Source organism: Micromesistius poutassou, assembly GCF_964030765.1.
Source record: "Micromesistius poutassou genome assembly, chromosome: 2".
Taxonomy (NCBI): Eukaryota; Metazoa; Chordata; class Actinopteri; order Gadiformes; family Gadidae; genus Micromesistius; species Micromesistius poutassou.
Window position 1 is genome coordinate 1,431,864 of NC_140272.1, and position 22,345 is coordinate 1,454,208.

The following is a 22,345-nucleotide window of genomic DNA, read 5'->3' on the forward strand; positions in this document are numbered from 1 at the left end:
AAATGGTGACATGGTGACCGCCAGGTGGGTGGTGCGCAGCAGCAGAGGTCTCTGGCCCCTGGCCCCGCGGTGATGGGGGGGGGGGGGGGGGGGGGGGGGGAAGAGACCTGTGGCATTTAGCCTTGAAGCCTCCACCGCCCTCCACACATCAGACTGGGCCAGTCACTGCCAGCGACACGGCCCCCCCCCCCCCCCCCGGAAGCCAAAGAGGACAACCACCTACTCAACACCTATTTACTGCAGCAGCTAGTGGGGGCGAAATTAAACAGCAATCACGAGCGGGGAGGCGTGTTGGATTGTTCCGTTGTGACATGAGGCTTTTCCAAAGGATGCCTGAGTTAGAGGAGGCCTTTGAATGGGAGGCCGGGCCTGGTTTAGAAAACTCCACAGGCCGCTGTGGATGTTTGTTGGCTCAGCGGGGCTAAGGCACGTAGCATGTAGCAGTTTGTCTGCCAGTGGGCTGGGCTCGCGGCCAGCCATCGCCACCTTGACTCTGATATATGGTCACCTTTTCATTTCCGCCCCCTGCTCCTCGTTGCATCCAAATGATTCCTGATCACGTATAAAAATACCTTTCCGTGGTTAGATTATAATGTCATTACGACAGCCGGAGAATCGGAGAATCAAAGACGATGTTATCGACGGACTCTGCCTGCCATCGCTTCACACATTCTAATCAACAACCAACACTGTTTGACTAGCAGAACCTCCTCCAGCGGTTTTAAGGAGAGAGAGAGAGAGAGGGGGGGTTCCATCATTTTATGCAAACACCTATTTATGCACGCTCATGCATGCCTTGAAACAGTAGATCAGTTCCACAGTATGTAAACAGAAGCCTGCCAGAGCCCCTGGTTGAGACGCAATGCTAATCCCACAGACTACAACCACCTTCCTGACCTGCTGCGTGAGCAGAATCCTCATCACTACTTCGTGGCTTCCTCGCTTCCCTCCATCTTGGAGATTGGACACAGCGCGGTGGATCCCACCATCAAAACTCTGAAACGTTTTGCCTGTGATCATTTGGTTTCATTTATATTAAATAATACTACTGTTTGTGCCAGGCAGCCAACACGACTCTACGGCAAAAGTACATGAGGAGTCTCAATTAACAAACAAACTAGTCAAACATCTCTGGCGAATACAATGGTGCATTCACACCGTACATCTCAAGATTCAGGACCTTTGTTTGTTCTCGAGGGCCAAATACCTCCAGGCACACATCCAGGAATGCAGATCAAATAAACACACAAAACTGCCGATTAATCCCAATGCACAATAGCACAGTACAACAACATCTGCTGGAGCAACCGTTTCGCTCGTTTAACATTGAGATGACTTGATTTCACTAACACAGTAGAAGAATAAAAAGGTAGGTTTGATTAAAAATGTAATATAAATGTACATTTTTTTATATAAGGAGTTTTCCAAACATGTCCCTTAAGAGTTATGAAAGGAGCTGGGAATTGCGACTGGTGCTTTGATTAATAGCTCAACTTATCTTGACATCATTCATTAATACAATCTACAAAACTGATATTGCATTGTTTCTCCTAACCCTATATCACTTGCAGTCCAGCAACACATAATGAAACCCATAAACCCATAACATGCACTAGGGCTCCCACACCACAGTGTGAAGCCGAAAATAATACCAAGACTTGGGAGGTCTCGGAAGGGAAAAGCACTTTCAAATTGGGGTCACCAACATCTAGGGGCAGAGCTTATCTTTCTACACCGCCCCCCCCTCCCCGCCATCCCCCCCATTTCCTTGTTCTTCAGTCACTCAGTAAAACGTCTCTCTCCCATATCTCAGTGCCCTTGAACTATCCAATACATTCCTGTTACACCGGCAATTTCCATCCATAACCTCCCCCCCCCCCCCCCCCAACCCCCTCTCTTTCCCCAACCCAGTCTTCCCGCCCAATCCACTCCCCACCCCTGCCCTCTCCATCTTCCACTCCGCCCTGCAGGGGTGCTGACATATATACCCCAGCAGGTGCTGGACGCGCCGAGATGCCAGGCCTCTAATTGGTCGGTGGCGGAGTCACAGCTGTTGCCCCCCCCTCCAGAAGCTAGCATGAGCCCCAGTGCCGCGGCGCTGGAACCCAACAGCTTCCCATTGTCCTCTGTGGAGGCCGGCAGCCTGCTCATCTGTCACCGGGGACTCCTTACGTTTGAAAGGAGGCTCCAGGGAGCGCAGACAGTTAAAATAAAAAAGGAAGCACACTTTGCAATTGCCAATATCCCAACAACACCCGTACAGTGTTGTTGACACTTTGCTTAATACGTGTCAATATCTGTGGCTCAAATTAAAAAAGACACCAGACATCAACAGAACGAGACCAGCCATAGTTATAATTTACAAATATGATATTGTCACGAGGACCGTCAGCCCATATGCGAGCGACAACAAGTACACGGTTAAATTTAATCATTTCAAATATGATTGCATTTCCTTGACATTGAGATTGCCACCCTCCCTACTAATAACACAGAGGAGCCGCGGTAACTAGGCTACCAGGGATGGCCACGACAGCCAGCGCTGCCCTGAGGTAATGTTCAGGTTCAGTCGAATGTTTGAAGCAGACAAGAGTCACAGGCAAACAAGCGGTGCAGGAAACGGGTGCAATTAAAGATGCAGAGGTGGAGGAAAGGGCAAGGCAGCAGTAATCACACACAGTTAATTGGGAATCTTTTGTTGTTGTTGTTGTGGTTCCATCGTCTCCTGACCTTATTTCAGATTCCCTGTGATTTTGACCCAACGCAGTGTCACACACGGCAAACACTGGCTCACAGTTAACCTAAATATGCCATCCTTAATTACTTTCTTTCACTGTTACGATTTAGTCTCGGTCTGAAAGAAACATGGTTATGAATGAGGGTTAATAGTTTAAAAGGAAGTTATTTAAAAATACAACAGCTAAAATAGACCCGCCATCGGAAATAGGCCATGGCTAAGGGCTTAGAACAAATCTATCACCCTATCTAATGACGAGGGGCTGTTTGAAGGGCAATCATGGTGACTGATCACTCAAGCTACCAAAGTGAGGATCCCACAGGATTAGGCCATTTGAGAGCAACACCGTTCAGACGCAGAGAGTCTAACATGAAAACAAGAGGTGTGTCTTAATCAGACAAACAAGTGCTTTAGCACAGGGACGGGGAAATGGCGAACTCTGCGAAAGAGAATAGATGGGGGGATGGTATGACAATGGTCAATGTTGGTCAATGTTTCATTTCGTTTTCCCCCATTTTAACATACATTATGTATTTGCCATATCATTAGACAAAGAAATACCACATCTGGGAAATATAGCTTTTCATGAAAGCAACCAACATGATCGACATGGCACAACATGTAAACATGCAAAGAGGTAAACATGAGAGGGAGCGTCTCACCTGTCACAGATATGGTCATGGAGGCCTCCAGGGGTCTGTTGTTGTCCAGGTCTGGGCTGAGCTGGATCTCGCCCGTGCTCTGGTTCAGGATGACCAGGTTGAGCTCGTTGCCCACCTCAAAGCTGTAGTGGAGTTGGTCCGAGACGTCGGGGTCGTGGGCGGGGATGCGCCCGATCACGCCGCTGGGGAAGCTGCTGGACTTGTCGGTGACGTAGTTGTTGAAGATGATCTGGAAGTTCTTCAGCACGGGCACGTTGTCGTTCTTGTCCACCAGCTTGATGTGCACGGTGGCCCGGCTGACCAGAGGCGCCGAGGTGGCCTGCACCACGATGACGTACTCCGATCGGCTCTCGTAGTCCAGGTCGATCAGCGCCGTCAGCTCCCCGGTGAAGATGTCCAGCTGGAACACCTCCGGTATGTTTCCCTCCACTATCTGGTACATGATCTGCGCGTTGCTTCCTTCGTCTGGATCCGAGGCCGAGATGTGGGCCACCACCACGCCGATGGGGCTGTTCTCCTCCACCATGATGTCAAACTCGTCCTTCTCAAACACCGGGGGGTTGTCGTTTACGTCCAGGGTGGTCACTTGGATGTTAACCGATGTTTTCAGAGCGGGGAGGCCTTTGTCCACGGCGAAGGCCTGCAGGTTATACACCGGCACGTTCTCCCTGTCCAGCCGGCGCAGAGTCCGCACGATGCCCGACGTCGACTCGATGATGAAGTCCCCGTCGCCGTCCTCCCCGCCCTGGAAGGTGTAGAACACGCGTCCGTTGAGCCCAGAGTCCCGGTCGGTGGCGGACACCTGCACCACGCTGGTGAAGACGGGCACGTCCTCCATGATGGTGCCCACGTAGTGGTCCCGCAGGAAGCGCGGCGAGTTGTCGTTGACGTCGTTCACCAGGATCTCCAGGTAGGTGGTGTCCGACTTCTGCGGGATGCCGTTGTCCCGCGCCGTGATGGCCAGCGTGTAGGACACCTGGTCCTCGTAGTCCAGCTCCGTCTGGGTGGTCACGGCGCCCGTGTCCGAGTCGATGTCAAACTGCGGGATGCTGTCCTCCATGAAGTAGGTGATGCGCGAGTTCTCGCCCGTGTCCTCGTCCGTGGCGCTGATGGACACCACGGTGGTGCCGGCGGGCCGGTCCTCGTTGATGTTCACCGTGTAGTGGGAGCTCTGGAAGACGGGCCGGTGGGTGTTGGCGTCCGTGACGTTCACAAACACCTTGGCCGTGTCGTACAGCATGCCGTCGCTGGCCGTGACGATCAGGACGTACTGCCGCTCCAGCTTGTAGTCCAGGGGCAGCGCCAGCGTGATGAGCCCGCCGCCGCTCTGGCTGGTGATGGAGAAGCGGTTGCGGGTGTTGCCGCTGGAGATCTGGTAGGTGACCACGCTGTTGATGTCCTGGTCCACGGCGGACACCGTCACCACGCTGGTGCCCACGGCCGCGTCCTCGTTCAGCCGCATGTAGTAGGTCTTGTGGGTGAACTCGGGGTTGTTGTCGTTGACGTCCAGGATGGTCATGCTGATGCTGGCCGAGGAGGACATGACGGGCCGGCCGTGGTCGCGGGCCTCCACGCCAAAGTTGTAGAAGTCCACGCTCTCGCGGTCCAGCTCGGCCGCCACCACGATCCAGCCCGTGCTGTTGTTGATGGAGAAAGGGAAGCTGGGCGTGGTGTCTGTGAGGCGGTACGCCAGCCTGGAGTTATCCCCGGAGTCGGCGTCCACGGCCTGGATGTGGATGATGGAGTAACCCAGGGGCACGTTCTCCAGCACCGTGGCCTGGAAGGGGGTGCTGACGAAAATGGGCGCGTTGTCGTTGACGTCCAGCACCTGCACGGTCACCAGGCCGCTGATGTTGGAGAGCGGCGGGCGGCCGCCGTCCTGGGCCCGGATCCTCAGGGTGTACTCCTTATTGGCCTCGTAGTCCAGCTGGCTCACCAGGTCCATCTTGCCCGTCTGGGCGTCGATGTAGAACTGGCCCCTGGTGTTCCCGCTCATGATGCTGAAGTGGACCACGGCGTTGCTGCCCTTGTCCCGGTCCGTGGCCGTGACCTGCAGGATCTCCGTGTCGGTGACCAGGTCCTCGGGCACCTGCACCACGTAGCGCTTCTCGCTGAACTGCGGCGCGTTGTCGTTGTCGTCCTCCACGATGATGTGCACCGTGGCGGTGGCGCTGCGGGGCCCGGGGTCGCGGCCCTGGTCGTTGGCCTCCACCAGCAGCAGGTAGGCGTCCACCTGCTCCCGGTCGACGGGGCCCTTGGTGCGGATCACGCCGGACCGGGGGTCGATCTCGAAGACGTCGTTGGAGCCGTTGCTGTTGAGGACGCGGTACAGGATGTTGCCGTTGACGGGCGCGTCCCCGTCGGTGGCGCGCACGGTCAGCACCTCGTAGCCGATCTCCAGGTTCTCCCGGACGCTCTCCTTGTAGTCCTGCTGCTCGAACACGGGGTTGTGGTCGTTGGTGTCGCTGACCGTGATGCTGAGGGTGGCCATGGCGGTGCGGCGAGGGGTGCCGTGGTCCACGGCGGTCACCCGGAACACGTGGGTGTCCTTGGTCTCCCGGTCCAGCACCTCCACGGTGGAGACCGCCCCGTTCTCCGGGTCGACGGCGAAAAGGTTGTTGGAGCGGCTGTCAAATAAAGCTTCGATAACGTACTCTAGTCTGCCTGCCTCGCCCTCATCCACGTCCACAGCCTTCAAAACAACCACCGACGTCCCTGCTGGCTTGTTCTCTGGCACAGACACTTGGTACATGGGGGGTTTGAACTGAGGGCTGTTGTTGATACTTCGCTTCTTTCTGCTCACAATGCCTGCGTCTGACTGGGCTGCCTGTTCTAATAACCTGCCTAGATGAGCCTGTGTGAAAGAGCCCTGGCCTACACGCCAGTGGATGGAGATATGGTCAACTTTGGCCTCAGGCCCGTTTTCATGGTCTATGTTACAGTCCATGTCTAGTTCAAAGAGGAGGTCATGTCTCCAGCAAAGCGTCTTCAAAACAAACAACTCTCCCCTTGAAAAGTAGAAGTCAGGATTAGTGGTCACCTTACAGTGGACGCTGCTGCGTGTTGTGGCTGTGGGGAGCAGTTCCCACACGCGGAACAACGCAGAACCCGCTTCATGGCACTGTATATGCCGGCCGCCGTACCTAAACAAACTGAAAACCTCCATATCCCACTGAGACTTTCTTTTGTGTTTGTTTGAACAGTTTTTACCATGGACATGCACATCATATTGACTAGTGACGAGGTGCCTAACCTTGGAATCATGGTCAGAGCATTCGGCAACAGTGTACACTGTGAATGGGTTTGAGCCGAGCGAGGGGCAATAGATCTTGTCCGAGACGAACACAATGCCAGCCTCTGCGTCCGTCTCAATGAAGTCCTGGGTGAATTTCGGAGCGATTACCTGATCCAAAGTGCACTCTCCGCTCTCCGGCACACTTGCAAGTAGAGTCCTTATCTCCGCATCCTCACGTAGGTGAACGGTGTAGCAGTTCGATAACGATATCAGTTCCAACCACCACAAAATAAAAAACAAATCCCACTTGATTACGTGCATCGCTCCTCCGTAGTGTTTATCCAGTTAAGAGTAATTTCTCACCGCGGCCCCCTAAACTTTCCGCCTGTGCGTTTCCCTTTGTTGTAGTGTATCCATTCTTTGCGCCGCACTTCCGCAGGTAATCCCACTTAACGTTTATACGAACCGCAGGGACCACGCCGATGCTTCTCATCAAAACACGCCAGTCCCTCAACTCCGTCCGCACGGCTCCGCATGAATGAAAAAATGGCTCCTGCTACCACAGCGCCTTGAGGCTTCTCATTATCATGAACCTGTTTCAGAGTGTGTGTGTGTGGGGGTGAGTGTGTGTGTGTGTGTGTGTGTGAGAGAGAGAGAGAGTGTGTGTAGGGGGCGCGCGGGGGGTAGGTGAACAGAGGGGGAGAGTGCGGGGGGGGGGGGGGGGGGGGAGTGCGAGAGAGAGAGAGAGAGAGAGAGAGAGAGAGAGAGAGAGAGAGAGAGAGAGAGAGAGAGCGCGCAATTCTGATAGAGCTATCCCACGGGGTCCTTACTAGAACATGGTACTAAACTCGAGGAAACTAAACTTAAGTTGTGTATCAGTTTTCCGAAATACTAGTCACAGAGATACATATTCAAAATATTAAAAAAATATTAAATCTGTAAACTTATTACCTCATTTGTATTATCTAATATTTCAACGGGAAAAGTGGTTGTCACCAAAGATCTCAAAGATCTTAAGTAAGATCTGTACTTTAAAGCGGTAGTTTAAATAAGTACAGCTATGCTTTCATCCCCCCTCCAAAGCAAAAACAATGCCGTAATAGGCAACATAAGCCTTCTTCAATTTTCGTAGCGTTCATTTCAAGCTGAATAGAGATTTGCTGCCACCTACTGACTTGTTCATGTAAGTACAGATGCTAAGTGACGATGTAGGTCGGAACGGACAATTTACATGGATGTCATAGCAGTAGTCACTGGCAAAAGGGCAAATCTCATTACGACTTGGTGGGGAACCACAAACATGGATTTTTCTTGATAGGACACAAATTACATCATCAACGTATATCAAATGATGTCCTGTAATCAATGGTTCAGACCACTGAGCAAGATGCATAGGGGGGACATTTACAAAACCTTTAAAAAGTGTTTTTATGTGTGAATTATTTCAAAAGTCGGCTTCTATTTAACATATATTTTCAAATACATAATTTATTAAGAAATAATTGACAGGCTATTCGGGGGGGACAACTTCATGTCTTTCATAAGTTGGAGGGCAGTCGCACAAACACAAGCAAAACTACTTATGTTAAGTTTCAACAGTCACCATATTGATTTTATGGTAGATCTTTGTGGACCTATGATAGATGCTGCATCTTTTACAGCATTTAAAAGGGTCCATAATTGTACAGTAGAATACAATTATGTCAAACCTCTATAAAATGCCTTTCAATTTAGATCATTTTAATGTAGGTTTACTATAAACACACGCTTCTAGAAATCAATTTTATCAGGCTGACAATATGGATAAGGGAAATAGTTCACAGAATAAGCAGACGATAAGTCACCTCATTACATTATCACACATGGTCAATTAAGCAGGCTAATATGTGACCTAAGATTGAAAAAGATTAGAGAAAAACCCAAGCTTCAGCTAAACATTTCTCATAGGGATCTAAATGGTGCCTTATGGAGGTGAGGTAACTTTATCTAAAGAGAAGGTCGTGTCTGTTGCTTTAATTGGTGTGTGTATGCATGTTTCAAAATAAGGTGGCGATGACTCAAAGGTCTCCAGGGTAACATTAGGAAGAGCACATGCATGGTCGGGTCCAACAGATGAACAGCCTCACCCTCTCATCAATAGAATATGATTAATAACTCAGGCATGGAGACGCCAAGGGGAGCTTTTTACCGTTTTTATTGTTGCTGGAGGCTCTAATACAATATGAATCATAAGCTTTACAAAATAAAAACAAAATACAACAAAAGAATCCCCTCCGAAACGGAAATGGTCAAAAGTTTCCGTTAAGACGCCAAGACAAACTGTGACCCCCAACAAAGACAGACGGGGAGAGAGAGAGAGAGAGAGAGAGAGAGAGAGAGAGAGCGAGAGTAAGGGAGAGAGAGAGAGAGAGTCAGTGAGGGAGAGAGAGAGTAGGATAGCGCAACAAAAGGGGAGACCATTATTCATGTTATACACAGTGTAAATGGAGAGGGGGGAGGGAAGAGTGTGTGCTTAATGGCATGGGTATGTACAGTGAGTTTAACAGTCCATTCCCATGTTTTGTAAAAGTCTACCATTTCCTACCCACCTCAACTCCCACTCCCCTCAACCCAGGGGCCACGCCCTCCCACCCCTACACAGCTCCCCCCCCTCCCCCCATCAACCCTTTGAAAGATGGCAGCTACATTGACAGGTTAGATATCCTTACACATAAATTAGGGGCTTTAGGTGTTTTGATAAACAAAAACAAAAGAAAGATATAGGTGAAAGCAACAAAAGGGATGTGAAATGATGACTATTTGATAGTCTTGCCGAAAGCCCTCCCCCCGAATAAACAGTACAGTATGTGTTGTCTATTACCCAGTTCTGGATGAGACAATATTACCAGTAACCGTAATACTATCATTATATTTATAGTACGAGAGACAAAGAAAGAGAGAGGGAGGGAGGGGGTAAATGGCTTTCGTGGTGAATGAGATGCCTCAAAACAAAAGCGTGAATGTTTTATTTAAAAAATAAGCTACGAATTTCCTCATTTTTTTTGTGTCGTTTTGTCCACAAATGAAACAAAAAGAGTGCAGCAAGAGTGAGACGGGTATGGAGGGAGAGACGTAAATAAACAGAAAGAATAAGAAATGAAATGGCAGAAATGAGGCAGGGAGAGAGAGAGAGAGAGAGAGCGAGAGAAAGAGAGAGAGCGAGCGTGCGGAAGAGCGAGAGAGAGCAAGAGAGCGAGAGAGAGAGAGAGCGAGAGAGAGAGAGAGAGAGAGACAGAGAGAGATGGACAGAGAGACAGACAGAAGGACACGGGCCGCAGCATCTCTAGCTTTGCTGTTTGCGTTTGAGCGCCTCCATCAGATCGTTCTTCAGAGCCTCCTGCTTCGACTTGTCAGCCAGAGTCTGGACACTCCTGCAGGGAGAGAGAGAGAGAGACGAGAGAGAGAGAGTCAATGGGAGTGAATGCGGACGTCGATGAGGAAACACTCCCGACATTGAGCAGAAAGGGGGGGGGGTTTTCTTCAAGAAAACTTCATCCACATCCTGTGTGGAGACGTGGGGAGTGGAAGCGGTTAGTGGTAGGAATATGTTTTATCAACGTTGGCCATGGGAATATCACTCTCACAGTCCAGTTGGCCTGGGAGAGGTGTTACGGACACACTGCGCAATGCTGTTGTGCGTAATGTTTGTTGTACATGGGTTAATCATGTGCTCCAGTTTAGTGATGAAAATCATAGCATTTACTTTAATAGAATTAGGCAACATTATCAAACAATCTGCAAAAAAGATCATAACCCTTGCCAAATTTGACTTCAGTTGGATTCTGGCATGCAAGCGCGCACACACACACACAAGCACACACAGTGCAATCAGAGACAGATGTTTTGGCGTTGACTTCGTTCGAGTTATCATGTTCTTCAAGTCTTCATTCAATTTGTACAGTTCTGTTTCAGTTATGATGTCTATTTCTGCTACAGCCTAAGCAGGCACCGTTGGCCCATTAAAGGGGTTCTCTTATGGCCAGATGAGCATTTCTTGGCTGGAGTTCTGAACCCTTGACCTTCCCTGGGAACAAGGCGCAGCACTAGACGATACCCGTGTGTTTATACGGCCACAGCTCTCTGGGATTCACAGCTCTGTTGCCAAATGGATTTTGTGGACATTTCTTTGAAATGCTGCCCATTTTCCAGCGATGGCCGTAAGAAGGGCTGTCCCCAAATACTGAATAACCAAATTAACCTTTGTTGGTTTGGTGTATGGATATACAAACACTATTTGAATACACTTTGACATCGTCCGTTGTGACAATGGGCGGGACTGACAGAGACTTTAAATTAAGTGATTAGAATAGTAATACTTCTTGTATAGTTATAGTGGCGGGTGGTGGGGTTAATATTTTAGAAGGGTTAGTTTCCATTATGAACATATTTAGCAGTCATTCGAGGCCAAAAGATACCAAAAAGTAGGGATGCACGCTAACTTTTTTTTTTTAACCAATACCGATAACCGATAACTTTCAGCTCCTAAAGGCTGATAACCGATAACACACACACATATACATATCCATATATATGATCATGACCTAAGATCATGACATTGTCGCGCAGACATCAGTAGAATCAACGGGGGGTTTAGGGGGGCTGACTTGCAAGGGGCGGGATATGACGTAGGGTCGAGGTTCGTAGGACGACCCCTGTCACTCAGGTGTGTTTTGGTCTGACCGCAGACAGCAACGGAGGCAGAATGGGCAGAACTCATCGTGATCATCTTAAATGTTGCTGCAGCGATGCATCATATATTCTGTTGCATCCACAACATCAGCATCAATCGATGAAAGATTGGAGCACGAGTTACAGACAAATAGAAGAAACGACGAATAAGAAAGGCGTTGCGAACGACTGCGTTACCGGAGGAAGAGAGCGTCTTCTTTTGCTTCATTTCACATCTAACAAACACTGGGACAAATGTAGTTGATAGGCTATGTTATCGGGGCTATTCGTCATGTTATCGGACTTCGTCGGAATGACGTAATAATTTCTGTTATCGGCCCGATAATTATCGTGCACCCCTACCAAAAAGCTCTACCTACTAATAACAATGGGCTTGTCATTTACTAAACCTAATTCCCTTCATGGGGATCAGTCAAACACAATAGTGTGTGTGAATCCTCTCTGGCTGAACAGCAATAGTCCTTGTTTTAGGCTACGTTGAAGCGCTGCCGAGTTGGACTCAGAGCGCTGAGTGGATTCCAAATGCACGGATGTCCACGCAGTAATCAGCAATGTAGGGGAATGTAGGGAAAGATACGCACTGTGTGTGAATGTCTCCTGTTTTCCCCTATGTTTGCGTAAATATTGGAACATTTGTTTGGAAAACCTGACAATTATTCAAAGCTTTAAATGGTGTATTCCGGCCAGCCCTAGTTATCAGACAAAATAGTTTGTTGCTTGTTCTTTAAATCCACTGATCTGTGATTGGCTGCGGTTTACAAAAATATGACTCATACCAGGCTTTCATTTTCATATCTGAACATAGCGTATTAGGAGGGGGGGTGGAGACGGCCTCAGAAGAGAGTGAAGGGGTTAAAGGGTTAAAGGAAGGATGGACATCAGCATTCCTTATCAGTTCTGTTCATTGATGCAACCCACGCGCATACACAGGCCTCCCATGCCAGGCTATACCTCTGCACCTAGTCGATGAAGATCTGGCGCTGGGTCAGGACCTGCGACAGCTCCTTCTGGAGCTGCCGGTACTTTTGGTTATCAGGCAAAGAGTCAATAGATCTGGATCAGGAGAGGAGAGACAGTGGGGGAGGCCGGAGGTAGGAGCGGCATAGGGGGGAGGAGAAAGGCCATGGAGGAGAAGGAAAACAATGAGAAGGGTGGGGGAGGACCCGGAGGGGAGGATAAAGAGAGAGGGAGATTGGGAAAGGAAGACGTGATGAGGGGGAGGAGGTAGGGGGAGGCGGGAGAGACCATGGATGAGAAGGGAAACAATGAAACACCAGTGGGGGAGACGAGGGGAGAGTAGACAACAAGCAAGGGAGAGGAGAGGAGAGGATGAAATGAGGGATCGGGAAATGAAGACAGGATGAGGAGATGTTCAGCGAGACAAAACCTCAACAGAAGGATGGGGTATAAACAAGGGTATAAACGTGAAGAAACGCAGGGGAAAGACCTAGAGGAAGCAAAGGAATAAATAAAGAGGCATGAAGGATAAGCACCGGGGACCCTGGGGGGTGTGCGGTCCTGTGAAGAGATACAATTGTCCAGCCAATCAGAGCCCTCCGTGCTCCGTTACCTTAGGCCGTTGACGATGTCCTTGGTCTTCCCAAAGTAGATTTCATTCAGTGTGGAGCGGATCTTGTTCTCCATATCCTGGGGAGGCAAAGGAAGGGCGATGAACACACAAGAGCTAGCCACTCTCCATATCCTAAAGACGATTTGTTCGGATCCCATGAGATTCACAACGGCAGACAGAACCTACGACTGGAACGCTGTGGATTCATCACGTCTACACGTGTCCAGGCTTCAACAGTAGAAAAGCTCAAATGTAATTCCACTCTCATTACTGCCGAACAAAAGCGCGTCCGATAACCCACAATAGAGTGGACTAAATGGAGACGAAAGGACGATCGTTAATGAGCCCAGGGACCCAGCGCAGTACCGCCTACCTCCACAAGGCGGCCGATGTTGGCAATGTGTGGTGAGGACTCTCCCACCGTCTCGTCCTTCTCCATCTGTGAGGTGACACCGAATGCGACATTTAAACCAGGGCCCGGGCGGGGGCGGACACGTGGTAGAGCCACGTGTTAGAACACAACCCCCACGCTGCCAACAGCCGCGCCACACACCTGTCTCGTGAGGCTGCCCCCCAGGTTCATGGTACCAGAGCCGGCCTTGGTGGTCTGCAGCCACAGCATGACGGTGGAGGTGAGTTTGTAGTGAGCGGTGCGGCCACTCGACTTCTCCTGCACGCGGGGAAACAGACGCACAGCCATTACAACACACACACACACACACACGTAAACACACACACGTACACACACACACACACTAACAAAGGGCTAGGCGGCCGTACGTGAGAGAAACGAGCCAAAATAAATAAGTCTAATCTCAGATTCGTCCTACTCTGTCATTGCAGAACTCCTTGGGGGGAACCGCACAGAGCCAGGCCTGAATGCAGAAACTGCAAGGGGTGGAGTTACTTGTCTTGTTTCCTGCTTTGTGAGAGGAGTATTCTACCGAAGGAAACTGGACAAAGCATTCAGGAAGGGATTTTAATAAGTGTATTTTTACAGTGGCCAATGGAACCGATGTCGTTTCGTCACCTTTACAGACCAGTCTTCTAATGCTGCCTCAGTATGTGTTCGCCAATGACCCACCTACAGATCCCCCGCCTCCAGCGACCCAATCGTTAACAAACGTGAAGTGAAAAAAAAAGTGAAACGCCCCATTCACACAGATTTGCACACAAAAAAAAAAATCAAACCAAAACTTCCCGTTCGCCCAGAGTTGAGCTCTTCTGCCAGAAGTAACCACAAGCAAAACAGGACGGAGGAGGAGGAGGAGGAGGAGGAGGGGGAGGAGGCAGGCGTGTTTGCTCACCTGCACCTCCACCACGTGGATGGAGTCCCAGCAGCCCTTGATCTTCTTGGAGCCGTCCCCGGCCTTCTTGATGAGGATGACGCCGGCGAAGCCGTGGTCCAAGTCCCACAGGTACACGGAAGACACGCCGCCCTCAAAGTACCTGCCGCCCGCACAGGGAGAGGAGGGGGGGAGGGAGGAGGGAGGGAGGGAGGAGGGAGAGAGGAGGGAGACAGCCCCTGTTCATTAGAGTCAAGACCGGACACGTTGTGTTTAGTCAGTGTGTGTGTGTGTGTGTGTGTGTGTGTGTGGGGGGGGGGGGGTGGGGGAGAAGGAGTAAAAAGAGGAGGGGCAGAGTGAGGGTGTAGCAGGAAAGGAGAGGTGGGTGGAAGTTGGAGGAAAGGGAGGGAGGAGGAGAGTAGGGAGCCGTGTAGTAAAGCCGGATTTAAAGCCGGAAATTCAAGCAGGAGATCCACGTCGCGACAAAGACACGCGCCGCAGATCTTTGCACAGCTGCCTGCATTTATTCGTCCACGTCACCTGAGCGTGTACACACGGAGCCGCGTGGGATTGCGTTCCCGAACCCAAATGTTAATGAACCGAGGAAATGCGTAACGGAATCCTATAACGCAAGACATTCTCTTTTCCTGGAGTGGAGCACTTGGGGGGGGAAAGAGACTGTCTCGGGATTCGCGAGAGGAGTCTCTCTTCATACATGGAGCACTTGGGGGGGAGATACTGTCTCGGGAATCGCGAGAGGGAGTCTCTCTTCATACACGGAGCACTTGGCGGAGAGACTCTGTCTCGGGAATCACGAGAGGGAGTATCTCTCCCTAATGCTCCATTGAAACAATTTCGAAAAATGCTCGAATGTCGTACAGCGAAGCGGCTGTTGCATCGTGATCCACAAGAGATTGTGTTTTTCCGCTGGGGTGCATTCATCTTATTCTCATGTCTGGCAGACGAAAAAAAAAAACCGTCAACGCGTACCGCCGCAGAGCAACAAGACACGCAGGGCCGACCTCTGGGAGGACCGCGCGTCTTTGCGTCCGCGTAGATCCACGACTGGCGTGCGCAGGTCTCCGCGAAGTGACCTGGATCTCTTGGATCCTAGCAATAGGAGCTGACCCAGAGGTGTATTTTGGGCTCAAGGCGGGTGCGGGTGCGCTGGTACTCACAGGTCTCTGTACTGTCGAAGGCGTTGTTGGCCTCCACCTCTAGCTTCCTCAGCGGGCTGACGGCATCGCTCCATCGTCGATGGGGGGCTCGTACTTATTACTCCAGGGGGATCTGAATGGATTTGAAATGGAAAAAAAGGGGTTTAACACTAGGGCTGTCTCCGTTTGAAGACATAATGTGTACGTTATCTACACAATCCAGTCCTTTTTGACATGAGCAGCTACAATTAAATCTCAGTTTCAGTCATAAAAGGAGGTAGAAATGTGTGTAATCCTTTCCATTGAAATTCAGTCGAGAGGAGTTTCACATCTAAAAGATGTGAGTTTCACATCTAAAGCTGTTGAAACTCTATCCATGATTGTCATCTCTCGGCTGAGCCCTCTTTTGCATAAACAAATTGATTTAACCATAAACAGATACTGCTTGATCTGCACAGGTCAAAGTGCAGCATATTGCACCTACACGTGCTGAGTCAGAGAATCATCCCCCCCAAACCTACTCATTCATACCAGTCCAACGCTTTGCTCTGAGTCACACTGAAGAGCTATTTCAGCAATTGTGTATCTTGTGTAAAGAAATACGCCAACTCTATGCGGGTGGTGCCACCGCTGAACTGCAGTTGTGAAGTCCTACCTGTAGGAGTCGCCGTCTCGGTTGTAATCGCAGAGCAGGTAGTCTTTGCCCACCACTTTGTCCTTGGCGATTTTTAGAGGCTGATCCACGGAGGAGGAGCAGGTCCTCACACAGACTGGGCACCTGAACACAGCACAGGGAGCACATTGCCGGGACAAAGGGGTGTTAATTAAAAAGAGACGTAAGTAAGCCAATCAAACAAGGACACAATTCTACAAGTAGACGGCAGCTCGCCTGTGAAAAAGACGAGTGAGACCGTATGAATTAAACCAGCAGATGGAAAAGAGGTTGATTTTGCCCCTTTAATGGGCATGCCATGCAATATTTCACGAGATACTTCCTTTGGTACGTTTGGTACGCGCCGAGTCATTTAATGAAGGAACCAAAATCTCTTTTCCTTCCTTCCACATTTCAACATCTTCGAGCAAGAAGGGTAGGGCACAAGAAGAGAGATTTGCGGAAGTACCTCTGACAAAACACCTTGAAAAAAAGAATTAGCTTCTGAAAAATGATTTCTCACTGTGGCACGGACCCCTGCCCCTTCACCCTGTCTGTATCCGCTTACACACACACACACACACACACACACACACACACACACACACACACACACACACACACACACACACACACACACACACACACACACACACACACACACACACACACACACACACACACAACACACACGCCCTGTTCTTCCCTGACACAGTCTCCACACCTGGCAACCCCAAACGTGTGTTTAAAAAGTATGTCGGGAGAGCATGTAAGGTGAGACACGAGATGATAAAAAAAAAAAACAGGTGGACTGAGGTGAAACTGCCCGGAAGGGGGAGAAAGAAAGGGGACGAGAACAGAGTGTCCTGTAGGCAGGCGTTACTGACAGTTTTGCTAATACTCACTAACAACCAGACACAATGGAGGGGGGGGGGGGGGAGAAAAACTAGGACGGCCAGCAGGTGGGGTTGTGGAAGGAGGAAGGGGCAGCACCACATGAGAGGGTGCTTCTTCAAATGCTGCCAGCACTGTGACAACATTCATTTCGGATGAGGCTTAACAAAAAAAAAAAAAATATATCACAGATTCAGTCCGAGGCAGCACCGTGGCAAACCCGCCGTGGCTACAGGACCTGGCACGGCCGCGGGTCCGTGCAAACCATTCTAATTGAGTTTCCATGTAGTGGAAATTACAAATCTAAAAAAGATTGTTAAATAAATATCCAATTCCGCTTGACCTAATCACTTGACCTACTCCACTCCAAGAAAAATACAGACACACACACGCACACAAATGTTAACACATTTGGAAAAAATCATGTCAAAACCCCTTATATAATATTCATGGGATTGCACCTGGATGGCTGAGAGTATTTCTAGGCCAACTCCTGAGATTCGAAACCTCTTAACAACACTGCTGCGATATTGAACGCGGTTTTCAGGGATCCAGAAGTGAGTTCACCGTCACAAAGCTCAGAGTGTGTGTGTGTGTGTGTGTGTGTGTGTGTGTGTGTGTGTGTGTGTGTGTGTGTTGGGGGGGGGGGGGGGGGGGGTGGGGGGGGGGTATCAGTGCGTGTGTGGGGCAAGTTGATACGTCAGTGCGGGGCAGGTGGCGTCTCACCAGGTCAATGAGGTCGCTGAGGTTCTTCTCAATCTGCTGAGGAGGCAGACGCCTCATCAGGTCCAGGGCACAATCTAGCTGCTGGTCGTTCTGAAACAAAACACAGGGAAGTCACGTGATTAAACCGCACCAAAACGGACCATTTGCACGCAGCAATATATCTTTATTGTATCTTGTTGTACTTAGTTTATCTTCTTTTTAGCTCACTGTTTTAACCTCTTTTATCTTCTTATCTTACCTTGTGCTTTATTGTATCTCGCTGTACTCTGTTTAACTTCTTTTTACCGCATTGTTTTAATCTCTTGTTTTCACAAAAGCCCCTCTGTTGCAAATTAGCATCTGCTATAAGCACTATGATACTTGCATTGGATAGCTGTTCTCAGTTTGTCTATGTACACTGTATCTGTCCCTATCAAATAAACGATAAATAAATAAATGAAAAATTATTAAACACGCAGGAAACACCTCGGATTAATACCGCTAGTAGTCTTTGACGTTGCACAGCTCCGATGTCGTTCATTGCATGTTATGAAATGACTTTTGCTTTTATACGTTTGTCCTAGGCCTGGGCGATATGGCTGAAATACATATCACGATATAACTTGATCATATTGATAACTATTGATAATTGTAATGACATAAACAGACTAAGAATTACCATGCTGGATTTAAACACTTCTGTTTAACACTTAATATGACCTTCCACAGTTCTTCATTGATAAATACTCCAATGTCGATACAACAATGAAAAACACTCAAATAAAGTAAATAAGTATGGAACCGTGTTTGTGTAACAAACCCAGCTGCTAGATTCGGTGGTCCAGTCTCTTATCGATATATATTGAACACGTTTTATATTGATATTGATCAAAAGTCTAACACAATACGATAATTTAATGTTTTAATGCCCAGGCCTAGTTTGTCCTTTGAGTCCAACAATGGTCGCTGTAATGTTTCAATGATGATTAAGAGACGCTTTCCTCCTTAAAGAAACAATGAAACCGAATGGACTTTGACCCCATCAGATCATCCATCCAACTGAGTCCAGCTACAACTAGTGTCAACAGACTACCAATGACAAGGTCAATACACATCCCTCCCTAATCTGTACTACGTTGGTCATCATTGTCGTCATGATTATGTTATCAGAGTAGTTACCACAGTTAAGAGGGCAGTGGGTGCCATTAAGGATTTGATTTTAAAGTTGCAGCTGTTTTATTAGCAGGTCCTGCTCATTCTAGAACCCTGTTCTTGTAATTTGTCGTATTGACAATGGATCAATAGCAACGTTTCATTGTGGATTCAGATTTATTGTAGCCTGGGAACCAGATGAATCTGCGGGCTCATGTTTAATTTGCTCTATTATATACATCTGGCTGCCCTCCCTGTCAGACAGATTTCCAGCAGACCTGGCCGGCTCGGGCCAATCACAACAGTCCATTTAATATTGGCTAGGTTTGATACAATGAGGATACAGTGCCCTATGGGAGCGCCGTTCAGGCATTTTCCTAAACAACCAAGATGGCTGCTGCTGATGTGTCACGTTTTGTTGCTCTGATTGGTTGTAGGTCTATCCAATTGCATCCAGAGGCCATTTAGTCTTGGGCATTTTAAACACCTCTTTAATAAACGGATAGGTTCCAGACTAAAAGGCATTTGCGAATTGGTTTTCCGACATCAGGTAGATTTGTTCCATTGCTGTCAAAGAAAATTTTAATGACAATGTAGACCAGTTATAGTGGGCCATTTAATCTAGCCTGCCCAGAACTAGTCCAGCAAAATTGACATTAAAAAGCCTTTAATTTTGATAACATGAATCAGTGTTTTGAAGGTGAGGTGAGGCAAAGAGAGATTAGTCTCACTGAAATGCTGTCCGTTTTCCAGGGTTGTGGTATTCTAACAGCAATAGATAAATCATCATTCTTCTCAGGTATACAGCTGGGTTCTCAAAGCGGTCCCTGATCAAATAGACGACATGAAGGTGTCCGGGAGGCTGGCTGCAGAGGGCACCGGTCAGGGCGTTCTACCGTGTCCCCTCCACCGGCCCGTCCTACTGTAAGCGTGCTACATTCTGTACGAGGGTACGAGATCAGGGAGGTCCAACGCATTGTGGGATGTATTTCAAGCCCACACTACCTCATTCCCCACTGTGACGTCTCGGTCACAGTTTACCATTTGTCATCAATGATTGTCTAAAATAGCCAAAGACAACAGTTTCAGGCGGAATGTCAATACATCTAAACACATCCACAAGCCCATGCACAAGAGGAACAAGTTTCTGTTTAAGCAAACAGAAATATTTGCCATGATTTGAACACGTCAATTTCCTTGTACTTTTTCGGTTTCTCTGCGTGGAAGTTTTGATGGCAACTTTACAAATAACCTAGAGGCTCTAGATTTCAAGTTAACCAGCCTGTTATTATTTTCTTTAGCCTGGCGGGTAAGTAAATAAAGTATAGTAATAATTCCTCGGAGAAGCAGAACAGACATGGCTACATGGCTGAGCTTATCCCCCCCTGGGAAACCCCAGGGAAATATGCAGTGAATAGCAGGATAGCAGTGTGTATAGATGGACAGGCTAGCCACAACACGAAAAGATTGGGAATGCACAGAAAGATGTCTCCAACCGCTGTGGGGCTGATAGCAGAGAGGGGAAACGTGTGGTTCCCACTAAGCCACGACACAGAGAAGCAACCCTGCCACTGCAGTGTTTTACTATGGACACACACCATTTGTATTAGTGTGGCCTCTCCCTACGCAGGACATTCAAACTTCCATGGGCTGTTTTTAAACAGATACGCTCTAAACAAAAGATTACATGCACAAATGTTTGGCTAACATACTGTACACTGTACCGACAGCGATATATCGTGAGTCTCTTTGGATACAAGTGTCTGCTTAATGCCCTGAATGTTAATGTAAATGTAAAATGTATTTTTAAACATTTTTCATTTTTCTAACCCTTTTACTTTATTGGGTCCAATATAGCATTTCCCAGAAAATGACCTGCACATTTCCTCATTGGTGATTCATGTCTTCAACAGGTAGGTGACCCACCTTAAAAGATTATAACATAGCTTGACTCTTTGAATGGCGCACACCGTAAACATCTAGATCAAAGTTAGCACTTGTTTATAGTCCTTTGTTTCCACAGAACATTCAGGAATCTGATTCACTCTAAACCCATTCACAAGAGTGTTATCTCTGCATCGCATCACTTCAAGCGTATGGACCTTACAAAGTATTCACAGCTGCATCTTTATCGACTGAACATCACGATGGAAAGAAAGCCTTTCTCTCCATAAACATTTTTCTGTATTTGGGGGGGGGAGGGGTTTCCCTGGGCTAACAGAGTTCCCATGGCTATTCCATCCACACGCTCTTGCCTATGTCAAGCCTGTTAGCTTGTATTAAAAGTCTTGTCTCAGTCGATGATTCAGTCTGCAGCATCAGACACCTGTGCTCCCTGACAGTGTTTACCAACGCCCGCGGCCTCTGTGTAAACACTCGCTAGGACCAACAACCCCTGGGGGTCAGGGGGGAACACACCAGGAGGATGGATGAGGTGATGCTGAGAAACAGAGTGGTGACTAGGGGATACAAACCTCCTGGCCTTCCCAACGATGTGAAACGGAGTTGTATCGCATTCAAGTTAATGTGCCGACAATATCTGCTCATACGAGTGATATAGTGTTAAAATAGCCAGTGTCGTTTTTTTTATTTTACCCAATTCGTTAAGAAGTGGACATAGTGAGGATACACAGCATATATGTACAGAGCATATACATAAATAAATAAATAAATAAATGAAATAGCTGGAATGGTACACAATGATACAGGCATACATGGAATTTATGTTAACCAATTGTCATTTACATTTAAAAACACAGAATTACTGACGTTCATTCTTGCAAGACAGCTACTGACAAGGGGGTTAGCGCTTGTAATGGTTAATAACAGCAGAGAGGAGGCTTATTATAGCGACAGGCACCCCGGCGCTGGTCTATTTTAACCGCGTGTGCGTGTATAGTGCACGGACCCGGGGTGTGTGTGTGTATGCAGGCTAGTCTTTAAGGCAATACAACAACTTGCTTTCAAATCCAAAACATCCTGTGCTAACTTTATTTTGCAGCCAACCGGGCATCCTGTCTGGCAATAGCTCCATGGCTTGCAGGCTAACTAGCAGACAGTTTAGCGATTGTTGTTCTTTACGAGAACCAAAAAAAGACAAAATGCAACGGGGCGACAGGGGCTAGGACGAGTCGTAAAGACGCCTTGGCGGTTGATATACATGATCCTTGCACGACTCTCAAGTTACCAGCCTCCACTTCCTATAAAGGAGAGCTAACGTTAGCGTTAGCTTAGCCCTTAGCCCGTATCGCTTCGTTAGCGGTAGCCAACAGCCCCACCAAAACCCTCCTCCTTCCCCATCCCTCTCCAGCCCGCGGCCCTTACCATGTCTGCGGAGTTCTGTGGCGATGTCAGTGGGGGAATATGATTTCACCGATGAGCCTGCAATTTATAACTGATGTGTTTTATAAATGGTTCCCCGCGACTATTGCTGTGTTTTGTCCCCACCGAATATGAGATGTTTCTTTTCGCCTCCCTCTACAGAACCCAACCCTGTCAGCGAATTCACTTCCTCAACCTGGGTACAGGAAGGAGGCCGGAGAAAAACAAGCGACGCTTGCATGTCCG

General features: G+C 48.5%; 2 protein-coding genes across 2 annotated transcripts in view; both read right to left on the reverse strand.

Moving 5' to 3' along the window:
• The window catches only part of celsr2 (cadherin, EGF LAG seven-pass G-type receptor 2), a 17,352-nt gene extending 10,191 nt beyond the window's left edge, over positions 1-7,161 (reverse strand). Inside the window, exons 1-2 of the mRNA XM_084464475.1 lie at positions 3,400-7,161; positions 898-953 (exon numbers count right to left, since the gene is read on the reverse strand). Coding sequence (XP_084320601.1) covers positions 898-953; positions 3,400-6,955 — 3,612 coding nt within the window. The 5' untranslated portion in view covers positions 6,956-7,161. The remainder of the gene's footprint in view (positions 1-897; positions 954-3,399) is intronic.
• Positions 7,162-8,811: 1,650 nt separating this feature from the next.
• capzb (capping actin protein of muscle Z-line subunit beta) lies at positions 8,812-22,319 on the reverse strand. Its single transcript, XM_084464845.1, is given in 13 exon segments — positions 8,812-10,044; positions 12,322-12,415; positions 12,933-13,009; positions 13,306-13,371; positions 13,486-13,602; positions 14,240-14,381; positions 15,397-15,409; positions 15,412-15,447; positions 15,450-15,508; positions 16,031-16,125; positions 16,127-16,153; positions 17,648-17,737; positions 22,103-22,319. Coding segments are annotated over 12 exon segments (819 nt in total). The 5' UTR covers positions 22,106-22,319; the 3' UTR covers positions 8,812-10,044.
• Positions 22,320-22,345: the final 26 nt, after the last annotated feature.